We start from the raw sequence: 21,547 nt of genomic DNA on the forward strand, positions 1-21,547 counted from the left end.
CTATGTATAGGCGAACCACTTTATCGTGTTATCGTTTTTGGTCATCAGATATACTTACTACCAATTATCATATGAGTGATCTGATCCGCTCATAGTATACAACCAGTGTGGGTTAAACAAACCGAGTAAGTTGTATACTAGTAAAACATGACATGTTAGTTTATCATGTGCACCGTGGCTCTATAGACCGAACTCCTCACCGAGGACATACAAATGAATCATAGCGAATTTACGCAATCAATGTAATTTCTAGCAACTAAGGGTTTGAGTTGAGAGCCTCAGTAATAGTCTCCGTCGCAGAAAGAACCTCCTCATCCTGGAACTGCCAGCCAACAATTTGCACATGGCAAGGTGCTCCGTCGACTTCTTCAATGTTGACTACAATTCACTTAGCTTGCGCTGTAATGTCATGCTGATAGGATAACTCACATCCATCCAATTCCTCCGTATCCAGCGCTTTGCTGGCATGTTCGTAGGGAATAACGCTCGCGGGAAACTGAATGTCCTCGTTAACAGGGCCGCTTGATAGTCATCTGCGGGCTTGACTCACATCGAGGAAATTCCAGATCAAAGTGTATACAGGAGCCCCGTACTTGTCATGCGGCACGGCTGTTCCCCGAGAAGCCGGACAAAGGAGAACGTCGAGCTGGTTTTCCCGCCATACCTTGCCCCAGTCTTCTTTGTAGTCCTCTCTCTCGGCGATGAACTGCCACACATCGTCTAGTGAAAATACATCCTGGTTGAGTAACGCTGCTGGATTGAGTTGGCGGACACACTCGACCGGATCTTCTCCCGACTCTGCTAGATACTTGGAGATTGTGTCATTGGTATCTAGCAGAAGGGACCGCATCGCTCCGTTGACTCCTGTGATTAGGGGCGGAGCGGCCACGGTAATAACCTCATGCCCAGCACTCTTCAGCTTGGATACTGCAGCCTGCAGTGCCCGGGAGATTGGAGGGAAGACCGGAAACATCGGATCATTCGAAAAGACTCCGATGGTAAGCCGTGGCTTCTTAGGGGTCTCTCGCCATGGTATGGCCAAGGCAGTGGAGTCTCTCAGCCATGGCTTGGAGAGAAGGACCGATCGAACAAAGAATGTTAGGTCAGTTGCAGATTGGGCATGTGGCCCAGCAGCAGGGAGAATCCCCGGCCATCCTTTTCGGACGAATTCTTGTTGGCCTCCATACGGCACGCGATTGGCAGTGGGCTTGAACCCGTAGATACCATTGCATAAAGACGGCACTCGTATCGAGCCGCCGATATCAGTCCCAACTCCTAGGATAGACCCCCTGATACCTACTAGTGCCCCTTCGCCGGAGCTGCTTCCACCCGCGGTCAGGCTCAGGTTATGTGGATTCATCGTTGTACCGAAGAGTCTGTTATAAGATTCGCATGTCTAATATGTTTCAGGTAAAGTCCAGAAGTAGAAAGTGAAGAGTTCCAGAAGGAAACAACTTACGAAAAGAGTCTGAGGCACGTTTGTCTTGACGTACAATACTGCGCCTCCCTCGAGTAGCATATCGACCAGGGAAGAGTTCTTGGTCGCATTTGGCTTCTTGAGGAAGGAGATAAAGCCAAGTGTAGCTGCTTGGCCTTCGACCATGAAGCTATCCTGCACAAAGAATGGTCAATGATATGATCTTACGTGTCATACCCAGAGCGCCAAAGTAAGTACCTTCAGGCTTATCGGAAGGCCATGGAACGGACCCATCGGACGTCCCTTCTTCAGAATGTACTCGTCGAGCTCCTTGGCTCGTTCTATTGCCTGCTCGAAGAATATCTCGGTCAGGCAATTCGTCTACAAAGCTAGAGGTTAGACTCGGCAGTGACTAAGTTGAAGCAGGAGAGGGTGAGAAGCAACCTTACCAGCTGCTGTGCAATCGCCGCCCGCTTGCAGAAAGCGGTAGTCACTTCTAACGAGGTGATTTGACGAGTTGCAAGCAATTCAACGAGACTTTCTGCACTGTATGTCTCTGTGACTTCAATTTCTCTTGGGCTGAGAAGAGCGGTCCTCCGCAACAAGTCAAAGGCACTAGTTGAAGCGTCTGGACGAACAAGTTCGGTCAAGTCGCTGGAAAGTTTCCATGCTGGAGGAATTCGTGAGGCACGATCAATGAGCTTTTGATCTACTAGTGCCTGCCAATCCTCCGTAATAACCATTTTCAAAGCGTACAAATTGGTTAACAGATGGGTAGAACTTGAAGATGAGAGGGTGTATTGGAGCGAAATCAGATTTCTCTTGTAGAATGAATGAACCTAGCACATTGTACGACTTTATATATCCTTGAGACTGGAGATCAAGCAGGCATATTCTATTTCATCTGTCAAGGGTGGGACCTGTTGAACATAGTACCTAGGTACGTGAAAGAATATAGATATCGCCGAGGTCGTAATTACAACTGATTGGCTTCTATAAGAATCGCCAAGGAAAATGCGCAAATATCAGTAATTGGTGCCCGCGCCAGATTACTAACTGTTGAGAGCAGCGCTTTAACCCCTAGAGTGCCAAGGAATTTGCGCAAATATCAATGATTGGTGCCCCCACACGAGCCACAGTCTTGTAAGAACATGTCGCAATATAAGATAGTGCATAATGGAGTACCCACAGAGCTCAGAAGTATCTGGATATCTTTTGTAGCCGAGTGGTATTCTTTGCGACAGAACATTTGAAGGCTCTTCCTCGCACATCTAGCCTCACGAAATGGTCCGCATATGGTATTATCAACCTTGCCAAAGATCAAGAGCCCTAGGCTTTAGGAAAATGCCTTCCCCTCTCGCGGCTACTATCTGGCGCTGGTCAGAGTCTTGCTTCAGGAGTGAAGCATCTTCCTCGGTTTCGACTAGAGTCCCAATGATCATTGTGGGCCACGCCGCAAGGTAGTTTTTTGCCCATCTCACATCTAGAATCAGCTGGCGCACTAGTCCTAGCGCATGCTCTCGTCGTTTTGAAGGGCCAAAATTCGATTGGAAAGAAGTTTCTAAGCTCAAGCCATCCGGTAATGTGCTGAACCTTTCCAGAAGAATGGACGCAGCCAAAACGTACATCACAGTCGTATCATCCACCGGGTTCGGTTCGATGGGGACCGCATTATAAAAAACTGCTCTATCAGAAGAATCAAGCGGAAGTAGCCAGCTCTCCCAATCGCGCATTTCGTGCTGCAAAAGTGATACGAACTCGGGTATATAATGTGGCAGAGGGCCATGGCAAAGCCGTGCGATTCGGGCAATGAATCTGCAAAGAGACACGGGAATGCCCAGGATAGGTCTGTTGGCTATTGGAGGCGAGTCAGGAAAAATGGAACAACGAAACGCTTCATTCCAAATTTCCTCGTCAACTCGTAATGTCCAGTCACTAGCGTACCGGACCGAGAGCATGAATAGTTGGTAGAAAATACTTTCGGCAATCACCCAGTCGAATGGGCGGTTGATTCCCTTCAATGCGAGACGCGAACGCAGCAACTGCATTGCTCCGACTACATGTTGGGCGATATCTTGACCATAGTCGGACTCTCCGGTCAAATGCTATTATGTCTCAAAAATATGTCAGTAAGCACAGATTAGTAGCATGCTGGATTTCGATTTGGGTTACTGATGGGTCTAAACTGTCGATAGCACGCACGTACCCCGTAAAGATAAAGTGACACAATCGAAAGCATCAGCGCATCGTATCTTCCGTCGCAGGACGTAAAGAAATCTTTGGGGCAGGTAGCCGTATTGATACTCTGAAAAACCCGATAGACACTAGACACCGTCGCAGAGTAGTAATTGAGGGCCACTGCTTTCAGTCGCCTGTCCAGAGTGAGGCTGTATAAGTGTAGGGCGCTGCATGCCAACACGCCCGTCCGGGCTGCTTCAAATCGAATACTTAACTCTATCCCGTATGAGATGCAGTCACCCTGAAATGCTGGATGACCGGTGGTCAAGAATAGCAAGGGACAAAGCCTCTCTACAAAATGGGCCAGGAGGCGTGATTCCGAATCGGAGTCGAACACCCGCGCTATGCTCAACTGTCGGTGACATGGAATTGTACAGGGTAGTTCACATGGCGCAGTATCCCTATAGGCAAACCGTCCAGCCCTCGATGGCTCATGGGGTGATTCGTGGGACCGGAAGCGATGTCGTTTGTCTAGGTGCTGCCCTGCGGAAGGCCAGTGGCACTGACGGCCGGACTTGATGCATCGCTCACATCGAGGCTTGCTTTCATCGCATTTCTTACGCCTCCGCCTGCCTACCCATTTGAGTAAGTATCTCTTCGCTCATTGCATACAAAGACCGCTTACAGATCAGACACCCTGTCTTGGTTCGCAGCATTGCAGCAGGCGTATCAGAACAGATTGTAATAATGTTGAGTTTAAGGGACTTGGAGAGCTTGGCTACATAATCTCCCAACTAACCAACTAATGCAATACCACGCTTAGTCAATCATTCATATCATTGTAGCTCACTTCCTAACGTATTTAACTACCGAGTGGTCCACCCTATCTAAACGCGTAGATCAATTAGAACTCGTCTTCTTCAACCACCTATCATGTCACCAATCCGCGCTCAAAGCCCTATCAGTTTAATAAAGCATCTGATCGAAATCTGGATTCATCAAAATTTGGAGACCCTTGGAGACCCCAAACTAGTCTAATCAGGCACGTATTTAAGATATGTATATCATGGTATGGTAAAAATTACCAACTTTAAAGTTTGATAACCTTACCACTTTTGGAAATGAGGAGAGAGTCGGAGAACGTGCGAGAGGGAGGGGAAGAGGGTAAGAGGCATGCTATAGGCGCCCGGCCAGGCAAGGTGAAAAGCGAGTGTAAAAGGGAGCTATTTTCGGCGTTGTTTTGGTGGCAGCCGCTAGACATCACGGCTGGAAGATGATGATGATTGACGAACAGCACTAGGTGAGTGCAAAATAGTGATGGTACCTTGACTGTGGGTAGTGAAGCGCTGGCTCGCCTTCCAAAGTTACGGGTGGAAGTGGTCATTTCGGCGTCATTTTCACAGGTCCTCATATCCTAGTTGTGAATTTTGTTCATCCAAGAAAGACTATCTCGAATTAGTTTTCTGCTATGCCACTGAATTGGGAGTACTTCAAGCGTGAGGGGAAAAGAAGAAATCTGTTTCCATACCTTCCCACCCCCATTCTCGCATCACAGTAAGCCAGTGTAAGCGGCCCCGGATTGTCTTCTCAAACTCGATATTTTCTAACGGGGATACCGTCGAGTTTCGTCGGGAGCTGCTGCCAACTACCCCTCTGGCAGTAGCCCAGTCATCTGCAGTAGATAAAATTCCGTACGAGAGCCCGTCTTTCCCAAGGCCATCGCACGCAGAGAAGCTTGCACGCCCGACAACGCAGAAGTGCCGTCGCTGCTTCTCTGCCTCGAACGCATCGCGACGAGCCCACACCTCCCGCACAACCTCGATACACCGATCTATAGAGCCCAACATCAAGCGGGACTGCACGGCTGTCCATCGATCGAGCACCCACTGCCGGTCCTCCTCTTGGTCGGTCTCACACCCGGCTGCTAGCAGCGGGAACATTTGGATGATAGTCGTCCGCGAGCTCGGCGGCACGGTCGCCAGCAGGATGAGAACGCGTTTGGCGAGGTCAGAGGCCGGTTCGGACGGCATCTCCGGGACGGCCTGGTGGAGGTACAGAAGTGTCGCCCAGCGGTAGGCGTGCGCGATCTGGATACTGTGCTGGACTTCGGAGGTGGGGTCTTCCGGTGGCTCGAACCACGCTGGAGGCTCCCATTGCTCGACGAGCCGTTTCAGCTCGATGGCTTGCGAGACAAGGGAGAGGGAATTGGATTGCATCTTGCGAGCGCGCTGAATGAGTCGTGCCACGCGGTCGATTAGCGGAAATAAAGTGGTGGCACACCCCATCAGGGGATCGATCTCGTGCACTGCATCCCGCGGGTGTTGGAGGATGGAGACGTTCACATTTTGGTCTCCACAGCCTTCCCGCGAGGTGAGGTGCGCAATCACGTCCATGTACAACCAGGTGTTGTAGAGGAATCGGACACGCTCGAGATCCTGCCCCGTGATGCCGCTTTGTAGGCCGTATCGGACCACCTGTGAGACCAAGGCTTTGGCGCCTCGTAAGTGTTGGATGCACGTGCGCGTGTGTTGGTCCCAGGTATCGGCGAAAGCAAGGGCTAAGCTTGTGGCTAACGCGGCGTCGGCTCTCATGTTCTGGATGTCTTGGACCATGTGGGTGATGCTCTGTCGCATGTGATCTACCCCGTGGACCCGCTGCGCTGGATTCTGCTTGCTGGAGTGAAACGCGGCCAGAGCGAAGATGGCATGATATAGGGCCGGGGTGTCCTTGGCGAGTGGCCAAATCAAGGTCCGCCAGGGGTTTTCATGGACCCCGTCCTTCACGGAGAGGATCCCACAGGTGAACCGATCGAACTGGATTACCAGAAGCTCTGGGCTACCGGTGCTGAAGATCGGCTCCGTGAGGAAGCTCGGGACTGTAGGCATCGTGGAGATCGTTGAAGTAATATCTGTCGTAGGAGTATCCAGGGCCGTGGGTGCGGCAGACTGTCGGATGATCTCGTCGATGTCATCGTGTTCTCCTTCGAGGAGAGCAGAAAAACTGAAACTTTCTGATGCTGGGGTGCTTTCTTCCGCAGAGCTGCCTAGGGTGCTCTGGTCAGGACTCACCCCGAGCTCCACACCCGATGGCGATAGATTCGATAGCCATGGGCACGGGTCTGATGAGATGATCTCCGGCAGCAGCGGAATAGGGGCATCATCTTTGAAGCTACCTAATCTGGATTCATCAAGGCCATCTGCCGGGAATGGGAAACTATCTTGCGCAACCGAATGTCGCTTGGAGTGGCCATGGGAGCCCTCCAATATAGGTACACGCCCATGAGTGGATGCAGACAATCGCCTCAAGTGGCTCGGTTTTGCCGCACAGGGTTGATTTATTGGTGCTAGTCTGCTGGGTTGCGCTGTCGACAGACTGATACTGCCATTTCTGGACCGTGATGAGGTAGCTGGATAGACAGTCAGTGACTGGGGCCCCGCGGTATCTAAATTGGTTGAGCTGACTTCTTTGAGGTTTCGCAGTGGCAACCTTGCCAGCAACGTTTGTCTCTTCAAAAGGGCGCCATTTAAAGTCTTTCTTGTATCCCCCACATTCCACATTGCGTTTCTTACACTGCAAGCACGTGGGCTTGGACTCATCGCATTTTAGCCGTTTAGTTTTGCAGGTGGTGCAACCTGAACAAAGCGATTAGCTCTCCTCCATGGCTTCTTTTTCTAACAAAGGATGGATTTGACGGCATACCATTCCTGCTTTTGGATTGTTTTGGCTTGTTAGTTACCCCACTCACCGGGGCTTGGCTAGAAGCCGTTTTCCGGATGGAAGTAGACGCGGACAGAGAAAGCTTCCTGGAAGACGAAGCAATAGGAGGGAGGGGGTCTAGGATAGCGGACGGCGACGGGATCTTGATGTTCTCCATTCCCAGTTGTGAAGCGATGACATCGGTACCGTCAGTGTGCGAGCAGACATGGAATTGGGCTCAATACTATACAAGTAGTGTGCAAGGGGTCTGAGAGAGCAGGAAATTAACAAATAAAAAAAAGAAATTCTTTTTTGGCTCCCAAAAAAAGCAAAAGATGGCGGTGAGAAGGACAAAGAATAGCGAGGTGTGAGGGGCGTTCTTGTCCCTGTTCCTTTCTTTTTCTTTCTTATTTAATTGGCAACGATCGAGCCAACGATGGAGGAGATAAGAATATACAGTGAGGGGGAGCCGTTGATCCACGACGACGCCCTAAGCGATAGATAGATAAATCGCCCCGATAATCTGTCGGTGATCCGAGAGCGAGCTTAACGGTGAGGGGAAGAACGTCATGGGCGTGATAAGACAGGCGCTAACCCCGTCAACTGCGGAAACTGCTGCAGCGAGTTGGAGGCCGGAAACTCGCCGATCCTTCGGTGGGCTCGAGCTCAGGTGGGATGCGACTGGTCTGGACTGGGCCGGACAAGACCCCGGGCTTCCATGGGTAGTGTGAAAACTGTGTCAGGTTGGAGACGGACTGGGTCTCTTTTATGCATTATTTGATCATGGATGGAGGGGCGAGGAGGAGACCTGCAGGACGAGGCAAGAAATGGACGGACGAGCTGTGGTTGCTTTTTGCCCTTCTTTTCTCTGCCTGATTCTACCCTCTTGACTTTGACACCACCACCAGGAAGGACCATGGATGAGAAGCGGAATTGTCATTCTCACTCGCGGGAGGGACTTGAAGGCAGTCAATGAGATGAAGCGGGAGACGCCACCAAGGAGGGTGGTAGCTTTGGGAGGGGGGGAGAGAAAGGTGAGGAACTCCCCGCGTTCCCATTCGATCAGCTCGCAATTCTATTAGGTAAGGTAGCCATCGAGGCATACCATACCTTATCCATGATGGTCCATGATGGATGCCAATGTCATCATATACAAGTAATGCGAGGGACAGTTGACCACGGAGTACTCCGACACGGATCATGTTGCAACTCCGAATCTTGGTGGAAACCCTCCGAGGAATCCATGGATACGCGCCAATGAGTAGGCCAGGGCAAAGTGGGACAGAACCATATATCGAATGAAGCATAAAGGAGTGGAGGATGTTCTATTCTTGGGAAAGTTTCAACCACGGGAAGAAGTCCGACTCGTGCCTCTTCCACGTGACGGAGGCTTCTGCAGCTCAGCTGTTGATTCTGACAGTCCGAATATCTACTCTTCTTCAGTCCACCAATCCTTTTGTATCCTTCCTCGTCATGCCTTTAGTTTGGGACTGGTCGAGATCTCACGTACCAGCAGGGTGGGTCTTGGTCTTCATCTACAGTCTAGATGGGTCATGGACATGTCTAACGCCTGGCCAATCAATCAATCAACCTTGCAGGAGGAGCCATGCTTATTGTTGTCCTACCATCCACGGCGTGTAAAACATGTTGTGAGACGGACGAACTGATCGATTCTGATTGCCTGACAGGCCATGCCGTTGGTCCGGAACTGCTGAGGAATACGAGGCTGGATGAAGTTTTGACACCGGCCAAGCTTCATCAGCCATCAACCCCGTATGACTTGGGCATGGTGATGCTGCAACTGAAGGCTATGGTCGTCATCGGCGGCTACTCATCATTTTCGCCTAACTAGAAGGGGGGTTGAGAATTGGACTGGACAACACGCATCTACCTGGGATGGTTAAGGGTGTTCATCTCATGGACAGACCATGAGTTGGAATAAGTGGATGACGTGGCTTGACTTCCTTTTATATCTTCTATTGCTTGTTTCTCTCTCTCTCCTTTGTTGCCTTTTACTTGATTTCAGCTTTTTCTGTTCTAGTTTTGTCACTGGTCAAATTTCCGACTTGTAGATTTGCTGGTCAACACGTGGGTCTACCTGATGACGGCTAAGATTGAAACACATACCCTGCCTATCAGAATGTCAAGCATCTGCAGTGCACTTACGGATCTTAATTTATTCATCCAGTTGAACACTAGACGGGATAACCGATTTTCTCGTGTTCATGCCTAGGTTATAGTGTGAATTTTGTGTCAAACTTATGCTCGCATGTATACCGCCACCCCACAGGATATTGCTTAACCTAGAAAACACCCGGAGCCATGCGGTGGGTGAGCTCTCCCGACCCCGAATCGGCGTCCTAGAACCACAAACTGTGCGGTTCCAAGTGATTTCTGAAACTCCAATGCATCCCCATCACGGAACGCGCGGACAAGACTATCCTGTGTTTTCTCCCAGTCCATAAAGCCAAGCTGTTTGACATTGTCCTCCGTCAAGAGACGCTGCAGCACCTTGTGTATCGGACCGCCCTCCTTGAACTTGCACGGTCCTACGAAAGGATGCTTGGTGCGATTGTAGATCTCCTCAGTAACGAATGGCTTCATGGCATCCCGCAGGATTTCCTTCTCCCGGACACTCTTTGAGACCGGGTCATACTTCATCTTCAAACTGGGAGGGATGTTGTTCGCGTACTCCGTCACGTGGTGGTCAAGGAAAGGAGGCCGCGTCTCAATCTGATGGATCATGTCGATGTTGTCGCCAAGGTAGCGGAGGATGTAATTCGCCAGGATGATTTTCGTCCAAACGTAGGATGCAGTGTTTAGCGGATGCCACTTGTTCATGATTTTATCTAGAGTCTGTCCGCCTAGACTCTCCGTGAACAAGGTATCCATGGGTGTCTGTGCGACATCACGAGCCCACGCTGCAAAGGGGAGAACCATGACATGAAACATGCGGCTCGCTATTGTTGTGTGATTAAGCATACGCGCAGTGGAGGGCGGGGTGTTGTTCGCGAAGCTCGGGTCGAACTTGTGTGAGATGGCGGCCAATCTCTGTACTGCCTGGTCCTTCATTGCGTCAATGACATCGCTTTCGGGGAAAATGGCGGACGGCCATGATGGGTCTTTCTCAAGGAGAAAGTTCAGCATGAAGTCTGAATATCCCGAGAAATGCTCGTCGGATCCTTCCCCTGTTGGTCTGGGTGTGAGTTTCGTCTTATAGCGGTGGTCACCTCGCGCAGATTAGCTTACCGGTCAGAATAACCTTGAGACCCTTGGCGTGGGCAGCCTCTGCTACTGCCATTCGTCCTGTGGCGTTCACATTTGGAACAGGGGTTTCGCTGTGCCAAACGACATCTTCGAGCCTGGAAGCAATGGCCTCTTCGTCCATTTGTACGGAATGAAAGTCCACGCCCAGCCACTCGGCAGTTCGTCTGGCGATATCTGGGAAGCCTCGTCAGACATGGCTGCAGGAGGAATAGGTTCACTCACCCGACTCATCAAACCCGCTATCTTTGTCGAACTGGATAGTGAAACAGCTCATTTCTGAAACCCGCCTACTAGAGTCATTCCCTAGGCTTTCCCCTTTTTCTATAAGACTGGCGACCATGCCGGCAATAGCGGAGGAATCTAAGCCGCCACTCAAGTAGACTCCCACGCCCACATCGGCACGAAGGCGGATCTGCACTGATTCCAGCATGAGTTCTCTCACCTTCTCGGTGACCTCTTCTTCAGTCTCTGGGTAAAGAACGTTCTGTCGGGATCATAAGCATGATATCACAGGAAATTGGGATAAAACCTCCTACCTTGTCAGGGTACTCCAGATCCCAGTACGTCTTTACTTCAGGCGGTCCAAACCCCTTACTGATCAGATACTGACCAGGTTCGACCTAAGCAACAATGAGTACTCATCAACATAGACCAAAAGACCACAACATCAACGCACCTTATACACATCCTTAAAGAACGTCCGATGTCCATAAGCCCAAGCCAGTCCAGCAAGAGACTTGACATCCCACTCAGGCTTCCACCCATACGGCAAGAACGACTTCATCTCCGTCGCGACTAGCAGCCGATTATCGACAACGGTATAGTACAACGACTTGACCCCGTAGCGATCACGCGCCGAGAAGAGCAACTGGCGCTCCGCGTCCCAAAGAACGAGGGCGAACTCTCCCCGCAGCTTGGAGACAAACGATATCCCGTAGTGCTTGTACAGGGCGATGACAATTTCGCAGTCGCTGTGGCTTTTGAACGCGTATTCCTGGCTGAGTTCTTCCCGGTATTTCTCGTGGTCATAGAGTTCGCCATTGACGATGGCGTGGATCGAATTGTTCGAGTCGTGGAATGGCTGGTTTCCTGCGGGACTGAGATCGATGATAGAGAGGCGGACGTGACCGAGGCCTGGAGATGTGGTTTAGTGTGTATGCTTTAGTTGGGTGGAAAATGAAGCATGACGGTCACGATTGAACATACCCACTCGTAAGTCTTCACTGAGCCACTGGCCGCGTGCATCAGGACCACGGTGTTTCACTAGCTCTAGACTGTCGTCGATTTGCTTGCTTAGAGCTTGGGCGTTGTCTTCGCTATTCCGTGGGGTATTATCCCCACCGAGTCGGAGAAATGCTGTCAGACCACACATTTCAAAATCTTTCTGAATAGACGGTAGACAGGCCAACTAGTATGGATAGTCTCTGAAGGGGAAAGATCCAAGTGAAGAGTGACCCGAGTGAGGAGTTAAGTATCACAGAACTTTCAGACAGGGATGATGACCAGCTCTAAAGAGCCTTGATATCCCTTGCTTCAGACGCGACGTGCTGATCTCACTTTCGCAAAAACGATCTGACAAAAGTTGGATGAAAAATGACTTGGGCTGAAATGGCACGCTGGCTGCCTGCCCTAGATGGACTTCATCAATTAGACTTTGGCCAATACAGTCAGAATTATCTGGGTGCGTGGACTGTACATGATGTATCACACTTGCTGGCACCAGTAGACAATAGCCATTCGCACACTTGCTCTGCACTGTGGGGTTTGCATGATAATCATTTCTCATAAGGGATTATCAGTGATTATGAATGGGTTTGTTATTGCGCAGTGCTAGTACAGCTTCCTCTGTGGATAATGTGACTTTACTGGTGCATATGAAGGTTTATGGCATTGGTGGATCTACATTATTATGTGAGATCGAGGATAAACCAAGCATAATTGGTCTTGACATTGAGTTATGTATGGACTCACCTTTAATATCTATACAGTCACTACATGCTCTGATCACCAGGTTCAATTTAAGGAATCAAAGCATTATATATGAATGATTCAACTACAGTGACTAGAACCAGTCTTCTCACCCATCACATTCACTTCATCGCCACCATGTTGTCCTCTTCCCACTACCATAGAATTTACTCCCCCCAAAACCAAACACATCTCCCATCTCCCAATCTTCAAATCCTACAACACAGATCCCAAGCCTCCTCACAATGAACATCACAGTCCCCATTTACGCGCAAGGCCCCAACTACGCCAACCTCCGCCATCCCAAGTCCTTCCCCAGATTCACCACCCTCCCCGGCGATCCACCCCCAGGTCTCGAAAAGGACGAGTGCGACATAACCTACTACGACCTCCATGAAGTGGCAGACGACCCCGACGCCGACCCCATCCGCCACTGGTGTCTGCTAGCTGAGATCCTGGCATTCCTACGCTCCGCCGAGATAACAGTCATCATGGTACGCGACAAAGTGGGCCGCATTGTGCCGGTCAAGGTTGAGACGGAGGAGTATGAACAGACTTTCCCGGTTGAGCAGGTCGTGCCGGGACATGCTATTGCGCTGCTGTACTCGGTGCGTGAGACGTATAAGTCGGCTTTGATTGTCCCCGTTGATGACACTGAGTGGGTGAAGGTGAGATCTCCTGCCTGGGATACCACACCTGTCTGCTCTGAGACATGGCGAGACTAATAAGAAAGGTATTGCAGATCTTCCCCGTTTCACTCGGTGACCTGTTGAAAGTGAACGATAGCGTCCAACTCTGGCCAGCGCAGTTCGCGATCCACACCATGTGCTATGTATGTGAGAAGATAGGGGATCCGTCGCGGCGGTGTTCGAAGTGCGGCATCATTGTGTACTGCAGCAAGGTTAACGGAAGATGAATTCATTCCCCTTGTGACTTGCGCTGACTGCATGTGTAGGAGTGCCAGCAACAAGGCCAGAACGGTGCGCGCCATAAACTGGAGTGCCAGATTGTTGCAGATGAGGACTTTCAGTTTATGATGACTGCTAACTGGCGGGTTTTTGAAGAAGATTATTACTTCTTTCCTACCAAGCGCGAGCCACTATTGCCGGGGGCGTTGGACCATTATTACTAAACTGAAACTATCTGAATGGATAATCCAGTCGGAGTTGGTTTTAGGCTCGTGTGAACTGAATATCTTGTTCAATGCTGTCAGGATGCAAAGCGGGTGGGCGATCGGACAAGGATGGTTTTTCCTCAATCATAACTATTCAATTTGAAATTAGTTGAATTATACACGCCCTGTTCTCATTCTCCGTAGCTACCCTTAGAATAGGAATCGACCGTATCTCATGCCGATGCGGAGGGTGTTAAGTACGGCTTCCCCATGATCCATAATGCGGCTGGACTCGGCATTCCGACAGTCTGGGGTCGGCGGGGATCTTCAGTACACCACGAAAAAAAATCAAACATAATAATAAAAATAGAAAAGAAATAAATAAGAAAGATTATAGGTCTGTATCATCATATTGTAGGATATCCTGAGGAACATCCGATAATCGGCATAAGGGCCAACGGAACGTGGGGAAAGCGGCGCCACTCAGGCCGAGGTTGGGGCGGCGATCGGCCGTCATCCTACTTTAATAATACTGGGGAAATGAACCGAGCTAGTTATTCTCTCCATCGTCACACCCCTCTCATTCTTCTTTTCTCCTCCACTCTCCTCTCACACCTCTTCCTCCCGGTGTATTCCTCTCCCAAATTCAATTTCATTCGCAATGTTGCGATCCATTCCCCGCCAACTCCCACGGCGCATCCCCGTTGCTCGTGCCGCCCTGCGCTCCTTCACAAGCGGTTATCCGCGGATGTCGCCATCACCGCTCCCGGCCGTCCAGCCGCCCGTGTCGACCGTTCTCCCCTCCGACTCCTACCAGCTCCTCCCCCTGGCTGAGAAGGCCGGTGCCACCGAGGATGCTCTCTACGAGCAGCAGCTGAAGGATGTTGAGGCCTGGTGGAGCTCCCCGCGGTACGAGGGCATCAAGCGTCCGTACACCGCCGCCGACGTGGTCTCCAAGCGCGGCTCCCTGCAGCAGACCTACCCCAGCTCGTTGATGGCGCGGAAGCTGTTCAATCTGCTCAATGAGCGGGCTGCGGAGGGAAAGCCGGTGCATACCAGTATGTGAACTTCCAGACGGGAAGATATCATCGAATAGCGAACGGAGTTCAATACTGACATCGATCAGTGGGTGCAATTGACCCCGTGCAGATGACCCAGCAGGCCCCTAACCAGGAGGTCCTGTACATCTCCGGCTGGGCGTGCTCTTCGCTGCTCACCTCGACCAACGAGGTTTCTCCCGATTTCGGCGATTACCCTTACAACACCGTCCCCAACCAGGTCCAGCGATTGTTCAAGGCGCAGTCCATGCACGATCGGAAACAGTGGGATACCCGACGGAAGCTCACGCCGGAGCAGCGCCAGTCCACACCCTACGTTGACTACCTGCGGCCGATCATCGCGGATGGTGACACTGGGTATGTTTCTTGGTTTTGGACCCTAATATGAGTCACTAGTGCTGACGGTTCTTGTAGACACGGTGGACTCTCCGCCGTCTTGAAACTGGCCAAGCTCTTCGCCGAGAACGGTGCCGCCGCCGTCCACTTCGAAGACCAGCTCCACGGTGGCAAGAAGTGCGGTCACTTGGCCGGCAAGGTCCTTGTCCCCATGAGCGAACACATCAACCGTCTGGTGGCCACCCGTTTCCAGTGGGACCTGATGGGAGCCGAGAACCTGGTCATCGCGCGTACGGACTCGGAGAGTGGAAAGCTGATCAGCAGCGCCATCGACACGCGCGACCACGAGTTCATCCTCGGTATCGCCGAGGAGGTGGAGCCGCTAGCGGAGACCCTGCAAGCCATGGAGCGTGAGGGCGCTGCCCCCTCGGAGATCGACGCCTTTGAGCTGGACTGGGTCAAGAAACACAAGCTCGTCACGTTCGACGAAGGTATGTAATCTTCAATCAATCCATCCGTCCATGCTAACGGTGTTAGCTGTCGACGCCCACCTCGAAGCAGAGGGCGCCCCCCAGTCCGCCCGCGACGCCTACAAGAAGCACGTCCAGGAGCACCGCGACCTGTCCATCTCGCGCCGCCGCGTCCTCGCCAACGACTACTCGAAGACGCCCGTCGTCTGGTCCTGCGACAGCCCGCGCACCCGCGAAGGCTTCTACCACTACAAGGCGGGTTTCCCGGCCGCCACCAAGCGCGCCCGCGAGTTCGCCCCCTACGCCGACCTCCTGTGGGTGGAGACGGGCGATCCGGACGTCGCCAAGGCGGGCAAGCTGGCCGGTGAAGTCCGCAGCGCCTTCCCGGGCAAGAAGCTGGTGTATAACCTGAGCCCGTCGTTCAACTGGATGGGCCAGGGCTTTACCGAGGAGACTCTGAAGTCATTCATTTGGGATCTCGCTCAGCATGGGTAACCCCCCCTTTCTTATCTCTTCTCCCCCTACCAGTCGAATGACAGCTAATAAATTGTAGATTCGTCCTGCAACTCATCTCCCTGGCCGGCCTGCACACCAACGCAACCATCACAACGGAACTGTCCCGCGCCTTCAAGGACGAAGGCATGCTGGCGTATGTGAAACTGGTGCAGTCGCGCGAGAAGGAGCTCGGCGTCGACGTGCTCACCCACCAGAAGTGGAGCGGCGCGCCGTACATGGATGGCATCATGGGCGCTATCCAGAGCGGGAGCAGTAGCAGTAAGAGTATGGGTGAGGGGAATACCGAGAAGGGTGAGTTTACCTATAGAGATGGGTTTGTTGAAGAAGGGCATATGCTAACGTAATATAGGTTTCTAAATTGGTTGTAGGATTCCATCCTATCCATGATGTAGATGTGTTGTTTTGAAAAAGGTTTTGCGATATTGACGTGACATACTCTAGCGTGTAAATAAATACAATGAAATCAGCGAAATATGAATCAATAAAATAGCACGAAGTAATTAATCGTCTCTTCACATGGCCGAAGCTGCACTTACCCATAGTATCCAGTGATATAGTTCGTTACGCTTACTGGTTGAAATGGTCATATGGCCGTCAGGTACGGAGTACGGACGTATGTGTGTATGATAATGGATCGGCGTATACGGTGTTGTGGTGATGGTCGGCTTTGAGCCAGTATAGATCTAGATATGGGTATAATACTGCATATAAATAAAGCAGGTATTATGCATGGAGTCATAAGCATGGCAGCTTTCTTCAATCCACGAGTCTCATAGGATAGTTAGTTCCTTCTTGTGTGGCTGACCAGGTAGTTAATTGTTCAGTCAGATAGTAAGTAGTATGATACATATTTAGTACCTGTTTTGAGTATTCAGAGAACTAACAGTGTCTGATCATTAGGTACTATACTCTATACGCAATAACCCTATTTCTTCTACTAGGTAAGGTATATATACACGAAGTAAATAGTATTCGTATAGTTTGTGCTGGTAATTACTGGATAATAAAGTATTATATCGATTTAGGTTTAGCGTATATCGGTGTATATATGTATTGCTCTCATCATGCGTCACTGTTTTCTGGGCTCGTCTTCACTGCTTTCCTTCAACCTTTACACTTCGTTCTCGTGGTTTTATTTTTCTTGTAGACCTTGTCTTGTCTTGCAGTGAGGTATTTTCCAAAGGATATAAACTATAAAAGAGTACGCGAATAGCCAGCCTCCAGCCCTGTATAGCGAGCCCGCCCTTACACTCTCCAGCGTGGTCTACAGTCAACAGTCAAACAAGAGATAACTACATACAGTAGCTAGCAGTTTTACTCCCATAATACAATCAGAGTGACACATTCCATCCATTATGAAAATAAAAATAAAAAATAAAAAAAAAAACGAGCAAGAGCCCTCTCTCACCCCCTCAACCCAAACCCATCTCTCCCAATAGCCTCCACAATCGCAGGTATACGCCTCCCCACAAACTCCTCCACTTCATCGCCCAACCGTCCCCACAGATAGAACTTATCGCCGGACTTGAAGATAGTGTGCCATCCCTCGGTATCCTCCATCACTGGCGTTCCTGGTTCAAGATCGTAGGATTGGGCGATGACTTGCCCGTTTGAGTTGGGGCCGTTCCATTCTTTGCGGAAGAGGGTTGGGTGGGGTGGGTTGGAGGTCCATTTTGGGGGGTCGGTGAACTGGCTATTTACTCCGTGAGGTGATAATCTTGGTTAGGGTATGGATAGAGTGAAAAACGAAGGGAAGGAAGGGAAATAGAAGGAGGGAGGCATGTTGGCTTACTGCTGGTAGAGTGGAGGTGTTCGTATCTGTTCATGACTGGGTCTGATCAGCCCCGGAAAGTGGAGTACAGGTTCTGCAGGGAGGCATTATCGCAAGATAGACAGACCCGCTTGTCAGATTGTTATTGTACCTAAAGTAGTTAGTAGTTAGGGAAGAAGAATGGATATCAGATTAAGAGACTCCGACTTGGTATCATTACTCAGGTTGGAGTATTATAACCGAATACACATGCGTAGGTACTGGTCGATCGTACTGGGTTATACCGGGACGGACGCGGTTTGGTACGTTTGTTTACTTCTTTAGCCCAGTTTATACTCTATAGATCAATCTTTCTATAGAGTATTTTGTTTAATTACTTGATGATGTATTGTGTAGTATATGTATGCCGTGACTCTGTATATCCTGTTATCTCGCACTGTATGGAGTACTCTACATTATCAATACGAGTTTATTTCCATTCTGGTTACAGATACAGGTATCCCGCCTAAAGGACCAACGAAATAAAACACGAAGCTCAGAAATTGCACCGGAAACCGAATACCCTACACATGTAAAGAAGTGAAATAAAATAGTCAAGGTCAGTGACCGGCCCCGGCCACTCCATGCGTATGTGGGCACGCCTGGAGACGGAAGCGCTGGACAAAGATGTCAGGACCAAGCTGAAATGATGCGCAACCGACGAGATCAATTTCCCCATCAAACACATATTACTCGCTCAAAAACGGACAAACAAAAGCGCAATCGTAACACATCAGTTGACGCGGAACGAGTCAAAGATCACTGCCTTGGTTAGCTATGCACGGTCATGCAGTGGTACAGTGGATACTGTGCTAACCTTCTTGGCCCCGGCGGCACCCGCTGCCGATCCACATGAGCGTGTTCAAGAACGCGTAGCGCTCGTCCCCGGTCTCCATCGAGATACAGACGCGGTACTTGTACGTGTTGGGGTTGACCGTGTCTGCCGAAGTCTGGTCGTTGACCTTGTCCAACACGTCCTTGGCCCCCGTCAACCATCCTTGGGTCTTTGCGACAATGAATGCGGGCGGGTCGTCAGCGGTCTGGAGCAGGTAGTTCGCCTGCAGGTTCGTAGCCGACTCTCGCGTCACGATCTGGGAATCTTGTCCTCCGGGCTGTGGATGGTTAGCTTCATCTGTCCATATGCAGATCCTAATAGCAAAGGAAGAGCTCACCAGAACGATACCCTTGCCCCACCGGCCGGCCCACTGCCCCCCAATAAAGGTCACCCAGTCTCTCTGACCCCAAATGCTTTGTCCCACGGCGACCTTGGGGTTCATCTTAATGCTCATCCGGAAGTCCAGCTCCAGAGAGGGCGCCGGGATCTGCAGCGAACGCGCCACGTCGCCTTCGGGGAATGTGTGAAGCAGGTTGTTGGCGGGGATGGAGTCCTTCATAACACTGAGGTAGGTAGGACACTCAAGAAGGTGCTGACGCTGTCGGCTGGTGTTCTTGGCGCGAACCTGCTGGCAGTAGATGCATTGCACGGACAGACACTATATCTCCCATCAGCCTCTAACATTCCTTCCATATCCCGCCGCGCGTCTTACCTTGTCTTCCTCCTTGGCGCGGAATTCGACAAACGCCGCATGTACGTCATCTAACGGAGGGGCGGGGAGACTGGTCGAGGAGGTCTTCGGTTTGGACGACGACTTGGGGGTGGTCCGTTGTGCCTGCTGAGAGGCCGAGGAGGCGGAGGGCGCACCCGTGGGAGCGGTGGTGGGCAGCGAGGCACGGCCTTGCATGTTCTGCAGCGGAGTCTGCATCGGGGTGGCATGGGGATTGACGCCGTTGGACATCATGGGCCCATTGGGAGTGGGCAGGGCACCGGGGCCCGGGCCAGCGCCTGGTGCGGTGGCCGCGGGGCCATTCGGGGTGGGAGGGTATCCGTTGGTCGCGGTGATGCCGTTGGGGGTGGATTGGGACTGGGCCTGGGGATTGGCGTGGCCACGCAGACCGGGACACTCGAGGAGATGCTGCTTCTGGCGGGACGTGTTCTTCGCACGAACCTGCTGGCAGTAGATGCACTGGACGGAGAGACACTGAGGGACGAGGAAGGAGAAGTGTTAGAGACGCTGGGTTGAACCGCGGGATGAAATATTACGAGAAATACGGCAGTCAGTCACGCACCTTATCGTCTTCCTTGGCGCGGAACTCGACGAACGCCGCGTGAACTTCCTGGTCGACGGTACGACCCATGTTCACGACGAAGGGATTGAATAGATCGATGGTGGGTGGATGGAAAGAACTAACAGGGCTAGAGATTAAAAAGAGATGAAATTGGGGAGGATATGATGGGATATGATGGGGGGGGAAGAGATGGGTTTTGGGGGAGACTCGAGGGGAGAGGGTGAAAAGGGAAGAAAAGTTGAAATGAAAGAGTTTTGACGGGGGAAGAACAAGACGAGACGAGACGAGACGAGACGGAACGAGACCAAGACAGGACAAGACAAAACGGGTCAGACTTACATAACTTACCGCCCCTATCATTTGATTCATTTATTCCATTCGAGTGCATATTAGCCAGTTGATTATTATCATACTTTCTTATTGATTTGTTGATAATAAATCATTTCCAAAGAGAAATATTAGTGTATAATTAATACTATATCAATCCTATGAGTGTTGAGGAAACATTTGAAATACAATCTCAACCTCCAGACGCGTACAGAACAGACAACAAGACAGCACAGAAAGTCTAATCTCGTCACGCGGCTTCAGCCCCGACGCCGTCTGCTCTTTCTTTATGCACTGATATATAATACTGACATCAATATCAAATCAACTCAAACCTGGAATACCTACTTACCTAGATTCTATCATCTCTAAAGACCTACCACAACAAAGAAGATAGACAACAAATACGTGGCAATACGAATACGGCTTACCGCGTATGGTCTCCTCCCCATTACGGTTCGGTTCCGCATACCAATCCACTCGAGTACTCCGGATACATACAGTATGGAAAATACTGCTGGTCGGATGTAAGAAACGTCAGGATATTGAGTATTGAGCGACAATATTACGACATCGATTTGCGAACTCCAAGCTGGAACAGACCTTTCTATGTATGGTGAGGGTTCAGTGTTGGAGGCCCAGCTCAATCACCCCAGGGGTCGCAGATCGTGGCTGTGCTTGTTCTTCCTGGTGCCTGATAGCCTCACCGAGGAATGAATCGATCCTACAGTGAGCCAAGAAACAGACATAACGCAGTATAGGTGTAAGATAGGGTCTTTCATCCAGGGAATGAACTGTTTTAAATATTGATATCTCTGCAAAGCACTTGGTTCAGGGTCTTGTAGAATAAGAAGGCAGTGAGGGTGTTATCCTGTTGCCTTTTGCCTGACTCGCGCGGTATTTATACTGTTCGTCAGCCTGCAATGATCTGCATGGTCTGATATCATAACTGCCTTTGTATTACCGCGTGGGTGCGTATCCATTTTCTATAGCGTTCCCATTTGAGGAAAGCGTGTTATACGCGCAGCATTGAGGTGCTGGTCTATAAAGCTTGCGTTAATACTGCACAGTCGATCTTAAGGTATACCCCCGGACTCTAGGTACGCTGGCAATTTAGGATAGAACGATCACCTGGTTCAAATAATCATCCGAAGACAATCTGTCAAAGAATAGCTATGATGAAAGACAGGGCAAGACGCGTGCATGACGCTGATCATACGCGTCGAGTTTAGACGTAGTCATTGAATTCTAATTGAACTGATA

At 50.6% G+C, this 21,547-nt stretch overlaps 8 protein-coding genes across 8 annotated transcripts; 3 read left to right on the forward strand and 5 right to left on the reverse strand.

The window, feature by feature from the left end:
* Window positions 1–256: 256 nt before the first annotated feature.
* Window positions 257–2,160, reverse strand: BDW47DRAFT_116922 (amidase; the record flags this gene model as incomplete). Its single annotated transcript, XM_024814999.1, has 6 exons — window positions 257–363; window positions 430–496; window positions 551–1,396; window positions 1,460–1,612; window positions 1,676–1,798; window positions 1,867–2,160. 6 exons carry the CDS (start codon window positions 2,158–2,160, stop codon window positions 257–259), a joined length of 1,590 nt encoding a protein of 529 aa, XP_024673035.1.
* Window positions 2,161–2,721: 561 nt separating this feature from the next.
* On the reverse strand, window positions 2,722–4,311 carry BDW47DRAFT_116923 (Zn(II)2Cys6 transcription factor; the record flags this gene model as incomplete). Its single annotated transcript, XM_024815000.1, has 3 exons — window positions 2,722–3,522; window positions 3,624–4,228; window positions 4,281–4,311. The coding sequence occupies 3 exons, from the start codon at window positions 4,309–4,311 to the stop codon at window positions 2,722–2,724; spliced, it is 1,437 nt and encodes a 478-aa protein (XP_024673036.1).
* Window positions 4,312–4,795: 484 nt separating this feature from the next.
* On the reverse strand, window positions 4,796–7,819 carry BDW47DRAFT_19028 (Zn(II)2Cys6 transcription factor). Its single transcript, XM_024818409.1, has 4 exons — window positions 7,295–7,819; window positions 7,057–7,227; window positions 5,124–7,001; window positions 4,796–5,040 (listed from the first exon to the last, which is right to left on the reverse strand). Exons 1-4 carry the CDS (start codon window positions 7,467–7,469, stop codon window positions 5,027–5,029), a joined length of 2,238 nt encoding a protein of 745 aa, XP_024673037.1. The 5' UTR covers window positions 7,470–7,819; the 3' UTR covers window positions 4,796–5,026.
* A 190-nt stretch (window positions 7,820–8,009) lies between these two features.
* BDW47DRAFT_116925 (uncharacterized protein) lies at window positions 8,010–9,143 on the forward strand (the record flags this gene model as incomplete). The annotated part of the gene is made up of 4 exons (XM_024815001.1): window positions 8,010–8,016; window positions 8,464–8,512; window positions 8,562–8,797; window positions 8,890–9,143. The coding sequence occupies 4 exons, from the start codon at window positions 8,010–8,012 to the stop codon at window positions 9,141–9,143; spliced, it is 546 nt and encodes a 181-aa protein (XP_024673038.1).
* A 325-nt stretch (window positions 9,144–9,468) lies between these two features.
* BDW47DRAFT_19011 (asparagine synthetase B family protein) lies at window positions 9,469–12,110 on the reverse strand. The gene is made up of 6 exons (XM_024818408.1): window positions 11,765–12,110; window positions 11,235–11,692; window positions 11,095–11,178; window positions 10,781–11,042; window positions 10,541–10,732; window positions 9,469–10,479 (listed from the first exon to the last, which is right to left on the reverse strand). The coding sequence occupies exons 1-6, from the start codon at window positions 11,928–11,930 to the stop codon at window positions 9,590–9,592; spliced, it is 2,052 nt and encodes a 683-aa protein (XP_024673039.1). The 5' UTR covers window positions 11,931–12,110; the 3' UTR covers window positions 9,469–9,589.
* Window positions 12,111–12,771: 661 nt separating this feature from the next.
* Window positions 12,772–13,658, forward strand: BDW47DRAFT_131099 (uncharacterized protein; the record flags this gene model as incomplete). Its single annotated transcript, XM_024817246.1, has 2 exons — window positions 12,772–13,194; window positions 13,482–13,658. The coding sequence occupies 2 exons, from the start codon at window positions 12,772–12,774 to the stop codon at window positions 13,656–13,658; spliced, it is 600 nt and encodes a 199-aa protein (XP_024673040.1).
* A 578-nt stretch (window positions 13,659–14,236) lies between these two features.
* On the forward strand, window positions 14,237–16,500 carry BDW47DRAFT_19063 (methylisocitrate lyase ICL2). The gene is made up of 6 exons (XM_024818410.1): window positions 14,237–14,698; window positions 14,767–15,055; window positions 15,113–15,525; window positions 15,572–15,995; window positions 16,058–16,311; window positions 16,370–16,500. The coding sequence occupies exons 1-6, from the start codon at window positions 14,302–14,304 to the stop codon at window positions 16,375–16,377; spliced, it is 1,785 nt and encodes a 594-aa protein (XP_024673041.1). The 5' UTR covers window positions 14,237–14,301; the 3' UTR covers window positions 16,378–16,500.
* Window positions 16,501–18,270: 1,770 nt separating this feature from the next.
* Window positions 18,271–20,169, reverse strand: BDW47DRAFT_104142 (DUF3237 domain-containing protein). The gene is made up of 5 exons (XM_024812259.1): window positions 19,958–20,169; window positions 19,378–19,869; window positions 19,003–19,323; window positions 18,648–18,942; window positions 18,271–18,592 (listed from the first exon to the last, which is right to left on the reverse strand). The coding sequence occupies exons 1-5, from the start codon at window positions 20,024–20,026 to the stop codon at window positions 18,564–18,566; spliced, it is 1,206 nt and encodes a 401-aa protein (XP_024673042.1). The 5' UTR covers window positions 20,027–20,169; the 3' UTR covers window positions 18,271–18,563.
* Between the last annotated feature and the right edge of the window lie 1,378 nt (window positions 20,170–21,547).

Source organism: Aspergillus candidus (assembly GCF_002847045.1).
Source record: "Aspergillus candidus strain CBS 102.13 unplaced genomic scaffold BDW47scaffold_16, whole genome shotgun sequence".
Taxonomy (NCBI): Eukaryota; Fungi; Ascomycota; class Eurotiomycetes; order Eurotiales; family Aspergillaceae; genus Aspergillus; species Aspergillus candidus.

Excerpts from the sequence above, each read along its gene's own strand:
- BDW47DRAFT_19063 (XM_024818410.1), top strand. The coding sequence starts at position 14,302 with ATGTTGCGATCCATTCCCCGCCAACTCCCACGGCGCATCCCCGTTGCT. Across the intron at positions 14,699-14,766 it reads GGGAAAGCCGGTGCATACCA|TGGGTGCAATTGACCCCGTG; the intron begins GTATGTGAACTT and ends GACATCGATCAG. Across the intron at positions 15,996-16,057 it reads TGGGATCTCGCTCAGCATGG|ATTCGTCCTGCAACTCATCT; the intron begins GTAACCCCCCCT and ends AATAAATTGTAG.
- BDW47DRAFT_19028 (XM_024818409.1), bottom strand. The coding sequence starts at position 7,469 with ATGGAGAACATCAAGATCCCGTCGCCGTCCGCTATCCTAGACCCCCTC. Across the intron at positions 7,228-7,294 it reads ACAATCCAAAAGCAGGAATG|GTTGCACCACCTGCAAAACT; the intron begins GTATGCCGTCAA and ends CGCTTTGTTCAG. Across the intron at positions 7,002-7,056 it reads CACTGCGAAACCTCAAAGAA|CTACCTCATCACGGTCCAGA; the intron begins GTCAGCTCAACC and ends CTGTCTATCCAG.
- BDW47DRAFT_104142 (XM_024812259.1), bottom strand. The coding sequence starts at position 20,026 with ATGGGTCGTACCGTCGACCAGGAAGTTCACGCGGCGTTCGTCGAGTTC. Across the intron at positions 19,324-19,377 it reads GCGCCAAGGAGGAAGACAAG|TGTCTGTCCGTGCAATGCAT; the intron begins GTAAGACGCGCG and ends TGGGAGATATAG. Across the intron at positions 18,943-19,002 it reads GGGGCAAGGGTATCGTTCTG|CCCGGAGGACAAGATTCCCA; the intron begins GTGAGCTCTTCC and ends AACCATCCACAG.
- BDW47DRAFT_19011 (XM_024818408.1), bottom strand. The coding sequence starts at position 11,930 with ATGTGTGGTCTGACAGCATTTCTCCGACTCGGTGGGGATAATACCCCA. Across the intron at positions 11,179-11,234 it reads TCTTTAAGGATGTGTATAAG|GTCGAACCTGGTCAGTATCT; the intron begins GTGCGTTGATGT and ends ATTGTTGCTTAG. Across the intron at positions 11,043-11,094 it reads ATCTGGAGTACCCTGACAAG|AACGTTCTTTACCCAGAGAC; the intron begins GTAGGAGGTTTT and ends TGATCCCGACAG.